This window comes from Atta cephalotes (assembly GCF_000143395.1).
Source record: "Atta cephalotes unplaced genomic scaffold scaffold00020, whole genome shotgun sequence".
Classification (NCBI taxonomy): Eukaryota; Metazoa; Arthropoda; class Insecta; order Hymenoptera; family Formicidae; genus Atta; species Atta cephalotes.
Window position 1 is genome coordinate 543,395 of NW_012130084.1, and position 15,879 is coordinate 559,273.

At 31.9% G+C, this 15,879-nt stretch overlaps 3 protein-coding genes across 3 annotated transcripts; 1 reads left to right on the plus strand and 2 right to left on the minus strand.

Moving 5' to 3' along the window:
- Nucleotides 1–4,546: 4,546 nt before the first annotated feature.
- LOC105619233 (kelch domain-containing protein 10 homolog) lies at nt 4,547–6,806 on the minus strand. The gene is made up of 4 exons (XM_012200756.1): nt 6,366–6,806; nt 5,650–5,883; nt 4,826–5,155; nt 4,547–4,723 (listed from the first exon to the last, which is right to left on the minus strand). Exons 1-4 carry the CDS (start codon nt 6,804–6,806, stop codon nt 4,547–4,549), a joined length of 1,182 nt encoding a protein of 393 aa, XP_012056146.1.
- A 1,290-nt stretch (nt 6,807–8,096) lies between these two features.
- LOC105619234 (exosome complex component RRP45) lies at nt 8,097–10,539 on the plus strand. The gene is made up of 8 exons (XM_012200757.1): nt 8,097–8,162; nt 8,440–8,534; nt 8,610–8,832; nt 9,051–9,268; nt 9,405–9,632; nt 9,860–9,987; nt 10,231–10,313; nt 10,417–10,539. The coding sequence occupies exons 1-8, from the start codon at nt 8,097–8,099 to the stop codon at nt 10,537–10,539; spliced, it is 1,164 nt and encodes a 387-aa protein (XP_012056147.1).
- A 47-nt stretch (nt 10,540–10,586) lies between these two features.
- Nucleotides 10,587–13,701, minus strand: LOC105619235 (alkylated DNA repair protein alkB homolog 8). Its single transcript, XM_012200758.1, has 7 exons — nt 13,570–13,701; nt 13,263–13,494; nt 13,038–13,179; nt 12,726–12,934; nt 12,065–12,444; nt 11,847–12,002; nt 10,587–11,159 (listed from the first exon to the last, which is right to left on the minus strand). The coding sequence occupies exons 1-7, from the start codon at nt 13,699–13,701 to the stop codon at nt 10,587–10,589; spliced, it is 1,824 nt and encodes a 607-aa protein (XP_012056148.1).
- Nucleotides 13,702–15,879: the final 2,178 nt, after the last annotated feature.

The following is a 15,879-nucleotide window of genomic DNA, read 5'->3' on the forward strand; positions in this document are numbered from 1 at the left end:
CGCCGTCGCAGCGATTCCACTTCCGTTTCCGATCGGAATCGCTCCTTCTTCACTTGCTCCTCTCTCACACCTTCTCACCCTCGCTGCTCGACGACGACAACGACGTTGCCTTCCTCGGGGATGCTGGGGGAGGGAGGGGGGGGGGTTGTTTCCTCCGTTTCGGCCTCTGATGTGATGGGGGACGCCGAGGGTGGCGGGTGTACGACGCTCGAAGGCGGCGATGGTCGGTACTACATAAATACCTGGTAGCGCATCTCGGATCGGCGCGTGCTCGACCGCGTGCTCGGACGACGCATGGAAAAGAAACGGGAACCGACGGCGGAGGACTGACGGCGACGAGAATATCGCTCGGTGCGAGCTTATTCGATGATCAACCGTTAAATTTCGCGAACCTTCTCTCACTGTAGCTATCTGACCCTTTTCACGTAGAAGGAAGAGAGGAAAAAACACGATACCGCGAGTCTCGCGCGACCACAACTCGGCGCAACAAACGCACGCACATCCGTCCCGTACCACAGCTTGGAGGCATCTGAAGTGAGTTGCGCAGCTGGTCACTCCGGTTACTTTGGTTGCGAATCGCGCGAAGTCACGCGCGTTCCACCGGAGCCGGAAGGCGCCGATGAGCACCACCACGGAAGCGGAAACAATGATGGACTTCCGCGCCAAATTCAAGCGTGTCCTTCTACGCTTTCCGCGCTCGTTGCTTCGTTCGCGTTGGCTATGCTTCAAAATTTATTGTCAGTACTCAAAATCTACAGTGCATGTAACGTAAACTATAGATTTTTAGTACCGGCAGTAAATTTTGAAACACAACCATCGATGAATTTTCGCATTTAATATTTGGCTCCTTATTTGCTACTATATTTATATGCTATATTTATGAAGTTAAATATTTAATAAAAAGAATCTTTTCTTACTTTAACAAGAAATATTAACTTATATTTTTATTCTTGCAAAATGAATTCTTTTATTAAATACGTTACCAAACATTGAACGTAGATTATAAAACAAGTGTTCAATAAACGTAACAAAAATCGCGTTGAAAAATTGGAATAGATTGAAATAGTTGAAAAATTAATAACAAAAATATTGGATAATTGGATTAATAAAAATTGTTAAAATTTAAAAAAGTTTCTCTTAATAGTCATAAATATATGCGAATGTCTTTCTGTTCTCTTAGACATACATACGTTCGACTTCGAATATTTTTAAAAATAGTATTTTTTAAAGATAATTCTTGAAGATACTAAATATAACGGAATTCACGCGATATGTATAAATATAAATACTAAACAAGCCGTGAATTGAATTCAATAATAATTAACATTGAAATATATAAGAATTTTTTCCATAAAATTTTTTTGTAATACAACCACAAATGGCAAATGACGCATTATTTAATGTTTCAAATTGACAATATTTATTCGAAATTTATATCTATATTATAAATATATTGGAATATATTCTGATTGTCAAAAATTGACAAATTAAATTTAAATGCTGCTCGGTTTGGCATCGGTTATTGCACTTTTTCGTAATATAATTAATTATACTCACCGAAATTGTTTTTGATTCCGCGTCTAGAGAACAGAAACACTTCTTTGCATAACAATTTTCTCTCGCGAAATTGTATCGAAGAAGATTTATCCGTGATGGATGTGGCCTTTATATATATTTTATCACATCCCTACATCGCGACTGTTTAAATTACTTTGGAAAATATCTCGATGGAGGAAAAAACCGAACACCTCTTTATCGCTCTTGTTAGCATAACCATAATAAAAATAGTGTCCTTGGTATGCTCTGCTAAGTTTTCCTTATTTTATCCTCCTTCCGAGCGAGAGGACGAAGTAGAGCCATGTAAAATCTCTTTACATATTTTTTCAACCTTCGATTTGCTAAAAATATGTTTGAACTAATTGTAATTCTTATATATATATATTTTTTTTAAATATTTTTAGTACATACTTTATAAATATATTTTTTATTTTATTCTTAAATAACGGGATAATAATAGAATACAATCAACGAAAATAAAGTTACATCGATTTTGTTTTAAAAAAAAGATTTTTATTCTGATCAAATACCAATAATTTGGAAATTTAAAGAAGATACAGACATTGGAGAGTCTCGAATATCTTTTTTCATTTTTAATTTGATCGTTGTCACTTATGCGATTTCTTCAAATCTCGATACTTTTTTTACAATTTTCATTATAATATAATGGATTTGTGAAACAAAATTGTTTAAATCAGTAGAATCGATTTTTCCTCTCTTTTCCATTTTTGTATTTACAATCTTTTTTTTCTTTTAACAGATATTAGTTAATGTACAGCTAATACCTTAAGTAAATAGCGCTGAGGATCGGATCTATTGCATAATTACGATGCATGATACACTGCTTAGAATGATTAGAGAATCATGAAATTTAATCCTATATTCGAGCAATCTGAAGTTACATTAGGGGCATTAATAGATAACACATATATTCAATCAGATGTATTCAAAAAGACTTAAAAGACTTAAAAAGAAAAGTGATTAAAAAAATGCATAAACACCTATTTAAAAAAAAGAGTTAAAAATATGAAACTGATATCTCGGATATTCATAGAAAAAAATAAGACGAATAAGGTTAAATCATTATAAATACATATGACATGAAGTATAAAATATTTATGGAATTTTATACTCAAAATATGTTTCTTTTTAATTTAAAATATACGCACGAAGGAAAAGAATAATGAAAATTATTAATATTACAATCAAGGGGCATCCTTAAAATTTTTTATTTATCAAACGAGCAGTTTAACGAGCATCGCTGTAATTAATAGGCACTGCGGACAAATATATTTAACAACCTTTTTGAGACAAAACACACAATTAATAATACTATATAGGTCTATTTTTTTTAACTGAAACTTGTTGCACTATTTCTTTTTTTTTTCCAAGAAATCATCTCATTAGAAAAAAAGAGGAAATGCAAGAAGTTCAAACTAAAAAGAACAGACCCATGCATTCTTCGATATTATTTGCATTTGACATATTTAAATATTCAGAAAAATCTCATCGCCGCGCAGTGAATCGTCGATGATCTCTAATTCTAACATCCTTAAAAAAACAGATAAAATATATATAATACTACATATTATTAGAATAAAGGCAGAATGAATATACTGTACATAACATTAAATATGTAAATGATGAATCATATCCTTAAATTTATTTAACTTTTTATATATTATTCTTTTAAACTATTCTTATTATATTTGTACAATTTGTTTTAGACAGAGATGTGTCAATTGCAGTTAATATTAGGAAAATACCATACATATTTAGTAATTTAAAGTTAATTGTCAGATTGACAGAATCGCAAATGTAAGAAAGATCTGGTATTTTGGCAATAATTTGCGCTATTAAGTTACAGCTGTCACAAATATAATAAATAGTAATGTATAATATGAAATTACTTTACCATTTACATTACTAAAATAATAAAAAAAGTTGCATCAAAAGTTATAAGGATGGTTCAACTTCCGTCAGGAATTTTAGTAATAGCGATAAAATTATATGTATTACTTAGTCCTAATTTAGATCATTCTTTTCAAATATTTTTCTTTTACATGCTGACACTTTTGTCATTTTGGTGACAATATTATGTTTGTAGAATAGAAGTCTTTGATACTCCAGTGATTCGATAAAACTATGATACTAATTTTCGATCCTAATTTAGAAATCAGAAATCATTGGTCAGTTAAGAAAAAATCTTTGGACTAATGTTGCAGTCACTGCTCGTGAAGATCACCTACCTTTTCTTAGCCATTTCTGACTTCTGCACACAATTTATATATTTAAGATTTGAAAAGCATGTTATCATCAATTTGTAAACGCAGCTCTGCTTTAAAATTTTTAAAAACTTAATCCCTTTTTAGTAAAAAATACAGCTTCGAGCATGCACATCCAACTCTCCATGGCCATTTTCCAACTAGGACACAGAGACGTTTCCACTGTGTAAAAGTACTTGTTCGAATGCAGTCTTCTATTCTATTCTTATAATTATATTTAGCGTATCAATAATAAATTTATGATTTTTATTTAAACTTAAGTTATAATTTTTTCAGAATTGGTGATTTTTGAAAGTTTTATTGCAAAATAAGTACACAACATGGTAGTAACATTGACATATTTTACAAATTCGTATTTAGCTTTTTACTGTCGAGCAGTGTAACACTGTGTTATAGTTGGAACACTGTGTAAGGCAGTGTTACACTGCATTACCTATGTACGTTGTTGGAAAACATCCCATTATTTTATAACCACAGTGCGTCTCGAATCGTTCTATAACAGGAGGAACTTCTCTATTGTTACAAGAGATACAAGAATTCAGCACTTCATCATTTCTCGAAAAATCAAAAATTTCAGAAGTTGAACCACCTCTATATAAATCTAAATATCGACTGATCGAAGCGAATGGCCAAACATTTTAAAGTGCGTATAGCGTAAAAAACATCTGATTTGAGAATTTGAAGATATCGAGGAAACTAATCGTTCACCAGTCGCAGAATTCAAGTCTTTGTACGAATTTTAATGGTATTCCCATGCTAAGCAACTCGTCCGGTGAAGCGTCTTTCAAATCCTCCCAATAATAATTCAATGCTTCCCAGCAGATTTCGGACAATTTGGGAATTGTTAGCCAAGCAGAGTAAACCGCGTTTGTTCTTTTCACCTGTAATGATGAAAATATTCAAATCGTGATTACAAGTAAAAGAAAGTGCATTGAATAAAAAACATTTGTAGAACATCACACTATTTAGAATACGATAATAACCTTGTTGTTCATTTTGACTATACCACCGAATATGTACATGCGACCTTCCGGAGTCAGCGCGGCCGAATGAAAGTACACTGGACATGGTAAGATGCATTCTCGCAAGCGTGTCCATCGCAGTGTGCTAAGATTAAGTCGCCAAACATCATTAAACACTCGGTCGCCATTGTAACCGCCCGATATGACAACCGAAGTAACACCATTCTTCTCGTCTATATATTGCACAGAACCGTGACAACGTCGTGGTGCCGGTACCATAGTCTCTTCAGTTTCGCCATGTGTGTTCAAAATCTTCCAACTATTAGTCTTCAAATCAAATGCCGGTATTTCCTGAAAAAATTTATTCAAAACATTATACGAGAAAATTAAAATTATTGCATATTTTTTAATACTTTTACAAAAAATTAATTTATTAATAATTAAAAAAATTTATTAATAATTATATATGTATTTAATATATATGCATCTCAACATATATTACATTAATATATATGTCACAATAAAAGCATAAAATTTAGAATTGCATATACACTTATTAAATACATATATTAAAATGTATACTTTTACAGACTCACAATATTATGCTTTTATTAATTTGTTGTAGGAAATGCTTATCTAATAAATCAATACATTTATTATAAATATAGAAAAATAATAGATATTTTTATACTTAATTAATACTTTTGCTAAAATTTCTTACATAAATGCATACATTAATTAGTTCATACAGTTACTAAATTTTATATTTTTATCATAACATATATATATAAAGGCAATATTACTTTATATTTTTTAAGAGAAGCTTTACACGTTTATTCACTCACCAAGAAACCATATGATTCTGTCGAAGTACCACCACCCAAAACATAGATCATCTTGCCATCAAAAGCAAGCTCATGTCTATATCTGCCATGCGGTTCTGACTCATCCTTGCCTGAGCAAATATATACTACCTCCCAGACGCCTCTTCTCAGATCGAAGCGATGAATGTCGCAAGTATATTCATAACCAGTAGTGCCACCGACTGTATAGAGATAGGAACCATGGCATACTAGTGCCTATCCAGAAAAATAAATAAAAAATAAATAATCTTACTATTATACAAGTTATTATATAAGTAAAAGTTTATTACATATATAAGTAATAAAAAAAATAATAATATACAAAACAGTATAGATCAGAGAGTCTTGAGATTTTTATCATAAAATCCGAGATTCATATTTAGTTTTTGATAAATCTTTTTTTTTCATTTTTATTACTTTAATCAATTTCTTGTTAGGATATTGACTAGTTCCATGGTAGTTATCTCTTATTGAACAAAATTAATGGTTTGCCAATCAATAGTTAAACCATTAAACAAACAATTTAAGCTCTGTTCTCAAGTTTTCCTATTTATGCATGACAATTTTTAATAGAAACAATATTATTCCAATATGAAACAAAAATTACAAATCACAGAGTACACGACTAGATAAACAATCTTGATACCGTGTCCCTCAGAAGATAGAAATTCAAATGATAAGGACAAAAATGATTATACCTGCCCATACTGAGGTTCAGGTAACTCGCCTATGGCTGGCACGGCATTGATAGCGCCGTCATCCACATTGCAGACGTATAGCTGATTGCTGCAGCTCTCGCCGAATGGTACACCGGTGCCACCATATACCATCAGCGTATTGCCACACAGTATCACTGCATTCGATGCCAACTCATTCGGCATATTTTCCTGGCCAGGTAGTCGGGACCACCGCTTGCTAACAAAGTTGAAACGCCATAGTTCCTTAAACAATGGTTTGCTAGCACTCCACATCTGATCATCACGCATATCAGGGTCAGTATCAGATACACATGGATTGAAGCCGCCGTATGAGTACAGATTCCGATGATCACAAGCAATCCGGTGGCCACTTCGGGCCTTCGGCTGCTCTATCCCCTTCACTTCGGGCTTGGTAAATACAAACGGTTTGAACGTGTACATTCCTGCGTCCATCATTCTCAGTGTTGTGTACCTAGACATTGCGGTGCGAAAAGCAATTACGAAAGCAATCAGAGACTTGGCAAACTACGAGGCGTTCCTCTTCGATGAAGCTTCGCCACGCGCTGCGGTCATTCCTAACCTCAAGAGCACCCACCTAATCTCCATGCGAGATCGCAACCACTCACCTACCTGTCTATTTATCTATCCTAAACAAGATTCCAATTCGTTCTTTCAAGAATTCTCGTGTTTGTGATACAATATTAGCGACTGGATCACCCTGGTGACTTTCTCGGAAAAGAATTGCCGGTCATCTCGCGCGAGGAAGATTCGCGACAAGTTTTTCTCTTTCCACAATGTCGTATATACTAGCTGGAAATAGATTTCGTGCAGAGCATCAAAGGAATAAAGTCTTTTCCTCACGTCGATCTTCCTCTTCTTTTCTAATTATATGAGGTCTTCGAGTATTGAAGTTGTTACTTTCCTCTTCTACTTTTGTGCCCAATGATTATTTGACCCGAAGGTCACAGTACCTATACAATACAATAAACTTGATGATGTGTTGATCGAGTCGCTCACTTTCTTACAATCCTCAAGACGATCGACATCTTCCGCGTAAGCGCGCGTCTTCTTTATTGCCCCTCCTCCCCCCCCAGATGGACTTCCGATCTAATATTCAGGATCACAATTTTTTTATAAAGTCTAAGTAGAACGTGCTTTCTTAGAGCGCAAGAAGCTTTAACAGTTGACTTCAAGCGATTTCAAAATGCTCTCCTCTCCGTGGAAGCTTTTCCTCGAACTTCAAAGTTACTGTTGATCATTCACTTCATCTCCTTGTACGCATTCAATCATGTGATAATCTCGTCTCTCAAACACAAGCAAGCGTGGAAGAGCCAACGAGAACGCAATCATGTTTATTTTCAGACGTAAAAACAATCCACGTTATCAGACAAGAATGCAATACTAAGGATAAGATTGCGTTCCACAAAGTTCCGCGACATCCACCGGAACACTTCCGGAACTCGATGGAAATAAAATCGGAAGTCAAACAGTCACATGGAAGTATCTAGAGTTTCTAGAAAAATTCCAAACATCAATCATTATGATTGGTCGTCAATCTAGTAACTTTGTAATCGAAGTATTTTACTCCATATATATTTTATTCCAACGACGTGTACGGATTGTTTATAGGTTATAATTTATTTATGGATCATAAACAAATTTCAAGGTGCAAATTATTTGTCACGCATAAAAGTAATATAGTTTTAATTTTTCCTTGATAATTTTTAAAAGATGAAGGAAATTCCTGTCTCAAACTGTGAACGAAATTTTATAAACAAATGTATAGAAGAGGAAACGGTAAGTACTTTTTCTGTAAATTTATTAGACAATAATTCTCATAATTTTTAAAAATTATAGTGTATGCATATTGTTATAATTTATAATTAATGTATCATTTAAAGTATCATTAATCAATCATCAAATTAATGTATCATTTATCCATAATTAAATAATAAATATATTTAAAAAATATATTATTTATTATTTTATAATTATGGATATAAATTTTGAAACAAACATTTTGTGTCATGCATATGCAATAATAAAATTTTATAATAAATCTATCATATTTCAGAGATTAGATGGTCGAAAATTATTAGAACCACGTTCAGTAAAAATCTATTTTAGCTCTAATTGGGGATGTTGTATGGTGTCTCTTGGACACACAAAGTAAATTTTACTTAATAATATGTACGGATTATTTTTAATGAATATATAAAGTATTGAAAAAAAATGCTTTTGCAGAGCCATAGCACAAGTATCATGTGATATACAACAGCCAAAAACATCTCGTCCTAATGAAGGCATGATACGCATAAATGTTGAGCTTGCTCCTTTAGCAGCACAACATTTTGAAGGAGGTAGACAGTCTGAAGCAGCTATACTGATCAATAGGCAGCTGGAGAAATGTTTTAAAGATTCAAAATGTGTGGATTTAGAATCTCTTTGTATAGTAGCAGATAAGAAGGTTACTAGAATGTTTGATATTAGGTACTAATCAACAAAAAATACAGATAACACAATATAACTATAATGTAATAGTGAATAATTATTATATATTTGTTGTTTGTCAATGTTAAACAGAAATGAAATGTTATATTGTGTCATTTGTGTATTCTTTTGGAAAGCACCTATTAAATATTGTGTAACATTTGTTATGTTATGACTTACATGGTTTTTATTCAGGTATGGAATTTGAGAATTGACATTAATATCATAAATCATGATGGGAATCTTGTGGATTGTGCTTCAATAGCGACACTCGCTGCTCTTATGCATTTTCATAGGCCAGACGTCACATCTACCGGTGAGGAAATTATCGTACATTCGGCTTCCGAGAAAGATTTTCTACCATTGACATTGTTCCACTATCCGATCTGCATATCTTTTATAACTTTTAAGAGGTTGGTTGATGGAACAGAAATTATTTGTTGAATTTTATATAAGATAAAAAATTCCTTCCTACTTAAAAAATCTACCAATAAAATTTAACAATTTCTGAACTATACACGCAAATAATAAAATCTATGAATTGCACAGTGGCAACACTATAATGGATCCCACTTACATAGAAGAAAAAGTTGGTGTCGCAGAACTTACTCTTGGCGTGAACTCTTATAGAGAACTTTGTAGCTTGCATTTCGATTATTTAACAAAAACTATGATTGTCAAAGATGTCATATCCGCTGTTTCTAATGATGCAGCTAATTATGCAACAAAATTGGTGCAGCAGATCAAGGAGGCAGTAATCAAGGATGTGCAGTCAAGGTATGATTTTACATTGTTCTGAAAGTAATAGCTTATTTATATTGTATATTAATTTAATTTTAAAATAATTTTTACGAATATAAAATATAATAAATAATCTAAATGACAGACATTAACTTTTTTATTCACGTACAATTTAATTTGAAATATTAATTAGAGAAGAAATTCTCTGATTATTTTATAATATAGAAGAAAATTAAAACTATTAAATAGATATTTTATTATAGATATAAAAAAGATGACAGTAACATATCTAGATTTAAAGAAAGCATACAAGTGAATAAATTAACGACAACGATTGGCGATCACATTAGCATTAAATTACGTAAATGGGACGCAACAGTTATAATCGAAGGTATATATTTCATCCAATTTATTTTTTATACATGCATGTGTGTTAAGATTAAATTTATTTAAATCAGATTAATTTTATTATAAATTGAAGTAAATTTTAATAAATTTTAATTTTTTATAATCATATTTAATTAGAATTAGAATTAGCTTTCATTACATTGAATTAAAATTAATAATTAAAAATTTATTTTATTTTATTTAATATACGAAATATAATTATATATGTATATATACAATTTTATAGATTTCATGGAAGTGGAAAATGAAGAAAAGAGTCGTATTATAAAATATGAAGAAGGATCTGCTGAATTAATATCCATTCCCGACGTAAGTACAGAGAAAGAACATATTTATTATAATATTATAATAATTTTTTCAATTTGTTTTCAAATTGATAATTAATTGCAATAATTTTTTAATGTTCTTGCAGAATTCAATTAAGAAAGAAGAAGTCAGTACATTTAATTCTGATTCAGACGATGAAATTCTCGTCAAATCACCATCTTCAGAAAGAAAAGAAATAGACTTAGTGGATTTAATAGATAGCGATTAGATTTAAAAATATATAATTTTGGAGGATTAATTATCTCAATCTAATTTTTATTCTATAATCTTTGTACATTTCTCCAAAATCACACACCAATTACCTTGATCATAATACACCTCCTTAATCGAGGCCAATGATATTTTTGTGCACAATCTCGCGAGCTCGCCATCGCGAAATACATGATAATATCTCAGAAAATGTTCACCGCTCCTCTTGGTCCAAGGAACTAGCATGTCGCTCTGAGGAAAGACCATCCTATTTTCGTGAATCGGTAACGTTAAATTACACTCGGAAATTCTCTCATGATTGATTTTGCTCTGATTGATTTTCTCAGATTCCTTGCTTTTTTTGCCAGACTTTAAATAGAGCGAATCCTGGGAATTTCTGCATTGCTCCATTGCCCACACATAAATCAAACATCTTCCTTTTGGTCTCAGCACTCGAACTATCTCGGAGATAGCTCGTAGTCTTCGTTCCTCAGTGGATAAATGATGAATAACTGCAATACTGATTATAGCATCCACGGAATCATTTTTGTACGGTAAATATAGACAATTACACTGAAGAACCTCGAAGCTTCGTTTGCGACATATACCCATCAATCCAGAGCTATGATCACATCCCATCTAAGATAATTCTCGAGATTAGTAACGCCTCTGCTTGAAAGGGTATAATGTAAACAAACTAAATGTCAGCGTATTCAACTTTTTTTATACCTAATTATATAGTCCTATTAATTAAGTATCAACAATAAAATTAAAGTAATAATGTAACAAAAAATTTCTGTCTTAACAAACCTCAATAAAAAGAGTTAGGAGTCGGCGTAGTAAACAGAGCGCAATCACATTTATATAATTGTTTTAATATATATCATAATCAGACTACGATCGACAAACTGTTTCGATTCCAATTCGAGCCATCCTCATCGATATCAACGATTAATATACAAAATTAATGATAGTTCCGTGTCTTAATAAAAAAAAGTTTGTATTCAGCTATGGTAAAAAAAGTGACACTCAACTTCATTAAACATCTAAACATTTGCATTTTTTTATCAAGTTGTGAAACTATCGTTAATTTGTATATTAATTATAATATTACTGAGAATGAATCGAATTAGAGTCGAAACATATTACGGTTTGTAAACACAATTGTAATTTAATTAAAATAATTGTATAAATGTAACTACACTCCGTTTATCATGCCATTTATCACGCCAATTCTTAACGACTTTCTTATTATTGATACTTTGAATTTTAATTAATTCCTATTAATTAAAAAAAGCTACTATTAATGAAATAATAAGAAAGTACCTTATATACATTCTGATTTCCACGAAGATATTTGCCATTCCCGCAACCCACATCCAAAAGCAATGTGCCTTCTTCTAAACTTTCAAGGAATTTTGTTACATTGGGCCATTGTTTATGTCGCGTCTCGCTAAAGTGATTACATATTTCCTCATAAACCTGTAAGAGCACAATTTCAGTAATCGAAACAAAACATTCTCACATCGTTCGAGTCTACACACCTTATGTACATATGAACTTTCCAATCCCGATGCCGTCTTGTCGTCAATGAAAGTTTCACGTTTCGCAGTATCACAGTAGTTTTTGAAGTCACAGTAACATTCACCATGTCGTACTTTTCTGAAAGTGAAAGATACTCTGATACCACGTTCCTGCGATGTAGGGCCATTTTCTGTCTTGATAACATCACTGTAACGTGGACAGATGCCATGTGTCCATGCATATCTCGCTTCTCCTGTCATAATCAATAAAGATCTGGCTGGCAGAAGAACATCGATTTTTTTATCTTCTTTCTTGAAGTTCATGACCCATGTGGATCCCAATGATAGAGATAATATAGTGTCTTCGAAGACGCTATGTGTGTCAATGTGCGGTGGTATACCTGAATAAGATCATATATTACAATATATGATCTTAGTTTATATTACAATATAATATATGATTTGAATTTAACGATCCAAATTATTAATTCAATTGTATTTAATTTTACGATTAAAATATATTAAATTTATACAATTTACAAATTTATAAATCATATAATGTCAATATTATAATGTAATTAATATAATAAGAAACTGAAATGTTTAATTGAAAAATCTTTACTTTGTTAAACAATTTTTTTAAAAGAAACACAATTTTATGAAATTGTATGAATATCAAGACCTTGTCCAGGTAGATATCTGTTGATAGTCAACTGATCATAAGCATACTTATGACCATGCTTATCAAATAAAGTTTGCAAAAATTTGTATTCCTGAGGAATTGGCTCGATAGGTTTGTCAGGATTTACTAGGTTTGTGTCATATTCGAACTCATACCCAAAATGTTTTACATCTCTGTATTTCAGTTGCGACCAGACAGTTGCTAAAGTACTAGCTAAAACGAGAAAAACTCTTCTTTAAACTATCTTCTTAATTACATTATTGAATTATATATTGCAAATCTATTTTACCATGTTCATCCCAATTAATTGACTGCAAATCTATCACATTCTTACATTTGTCCCAATTGAGCGTTTCTAACAAAATTTTCTCTTGTTCTTCTGTTATGAAATTCTCCATTAAAGTAAGACCAGAGGGGAATGCAGGATCGGGCACAACATAATCTATGATAGAAACTAAAAATAGAACATTACATTGTTACATAAGAAAGAATTCTAAATTAAAATTGGAATTATATAGTTTTATTATAACAGTATACCTGTTTCAGTGTAGCATACATATAATGGACCATTCTGACCCGGAAGCTTAATGCGTCCATGAATATAGTTGTATACACATGTTGCATCCTCCTTTGAGCTGCACGTTACAAAGCAATATGACTTGCTTGTTGGCATTATCAAAGTATACTTAGAGATCAGAGGATCTAATACACATTGCAATGTCTCTCTTTTGATGCCAGTAACTAGACCACCATTGCATATCATCAAGTGCTGTAAAAAATATCAAGCTTAAAAAAAAAGTTAAAACAAATTCCACATTCTAGTCTAGAATAAGCACACATTTACCTGCGTAGGCTGCTCGGTACATTTAATGTTCATATCTCGGAGCAATCTGTGATGAGCACGTTTCTGCTTTCGTATGCTCTTTCTGTCGTCCCTCTCTGTAGTCGTAACATTTGTCTTGTCACTTAGAGACATAATTTTTGACGTTTAAATGCATTAAGGAGAAAATGGCTTCATCACAATCGTTCCGTTTTATTAGCTTTACTGAAAAAGTCGATTATTCTATTTATAAATAAAAATTATAAATAAATTATCGACTACTGTCTCTTGACACTTCTTATTAATTAATTTTTCTATTCATGAGTTTTGCATTCATATGCAAAATAATTTAATAACCCAAAAAAACCTGAAAACAAATATTTATTATACATACTATATCGTTTTTTTTACAATTTGTTTAGATAATATTTTAAATAATATAACCTATAAAATAAACTTTCGATACATAACCTACAAAGGAGTTTAAACATAAAATATAAAACTGAAAAAGAAATGACGCATTCGATAGACTGCACTAGTGCGCACTGAGCGCGAACTTTTCGGTGCTACACATTGTTATGCGTACATCAGTGCATTCAAGTCATATTCGGCAAATGAAAACTGATCCAGTGTGGTGCTGAATTTGTATTCGAATTGAATGAACGGACGAGTTCAAAAAATGTCACACTGACATTTTTGTCAGTGTAGTGTTCGAACAAACAATATTAGTTAGGTAGCAAAATATTACAAAATGATAAAGGAAGATTAAAATTATTTATAAATAAATTATTTGAAACAAGTAGTAACAATGAAATAGAAGATGTGTAATAAAAGAAGAAAGACCAAAAGTTAAAACAAAATTATGTGGACATCGTGAATAAATACCACTAAAACCGTGTCAATGCATATGTACCGAATGTGCCATAAGGACCATTCCACACAAACTTGCATAGCCACATAACTATATGCATACAAAAAATTATCCAATTTCTATCATAAAGACAAATATAAAATATGATTGGATGATTTTCTTTATGCACACGTTTATGCGGCTATGCAAGTTTGTATGGAATGGCTCTAAGAGAAACCTGAAAGAGGACAGCTAAAACTACTATTAGGTGTAGTAAAAAAAAATCCATTATTTTTGCATGAAATTGAATGGAAAAATAATGGATTTCTTTTACTACACCTAATATAATATAGATATTCGCCATTTTTAGTCTTTTTCTCACTTTCTTGCTTCTTTCCTCAATCCTTTGCTACTCTTCTCTCTCTCTCTCTCTCTCTCTCTCTCTCTCTCTCTCTCTCCCCACTCCGCCGCTAAACTAATAACATTTTCTTTTCAGATACAATGTAACCTCGCACTACACCAGTTGCGTGTAAGTGCTACATTAGTGCTATTAATTAATTACCTTTCTGTGGCCTAATTTTCACCGAGGATTTAAATCGGATTAGAATGTAAGAACCTATCAACTAAAGTCGAGTATTCCCCTGTTATAGTCGAACAAGAGGGGAATGCTCAACTGTAATTGGTAAGTTCTTACATTCTGTTCCAGTTTAAACCTTCGGTGGAAACTAGACCTGTGACTAAGTTGTACAATAGGGCATAAAAGGGCAAAGGTTCTAGCATTTCTTGCACTGTCTTCAAAAGTCTTGCACGTGTCGTTGGCTTCGTCGATTACGATCTGGTAAGTATATTATAGAGAAATTAAAGTACAATTAGATGTAACGTATACGGTATGCGATAAAATAACCATATATTTCATTTAATTCTTAATAGTAATTAATATAAATATAAAACATAATCTTTTGTTTCCATTTGATTTTGCAAATCGAAGGTATTCCTAATCATTTTATTCTCTTGTTCATTTTTTCATCTGAACACAGGACAGAACTCTGATAAAAAAAGTTGATAGAAAACAATTGAAAACGATAATAAGATTTCTATCAATTTGTATAATTTTCTATAAGTTTATGTTATTTTCTATCGTCAACCACGTGAGCATCATGATTGATATCGAATATGAATTCTCTCGTGTTTTATCAGGTTTTATAAGATTTACAAAATTCCTATAAGATTTGATTAAAATTATTTCATTAAATAAAATGAAATTTTATAGAAATACTTTTTAAAGCACTAGAAACAAGTAAAACTTCGCGTCCACCATTTTTATTCCTTTTCCCACTCTTTGCTCTGTCTCCATTCCATCACTGAGCTATGACGGATGATCATTACAGATTATGATTTGTATTTGCTGCTTGAATTTTGTAGCTCCTTTTATTTCATTTTTGCTCTCAAAATTAGTTGAATATCTATTTTAATATTAGTACAGA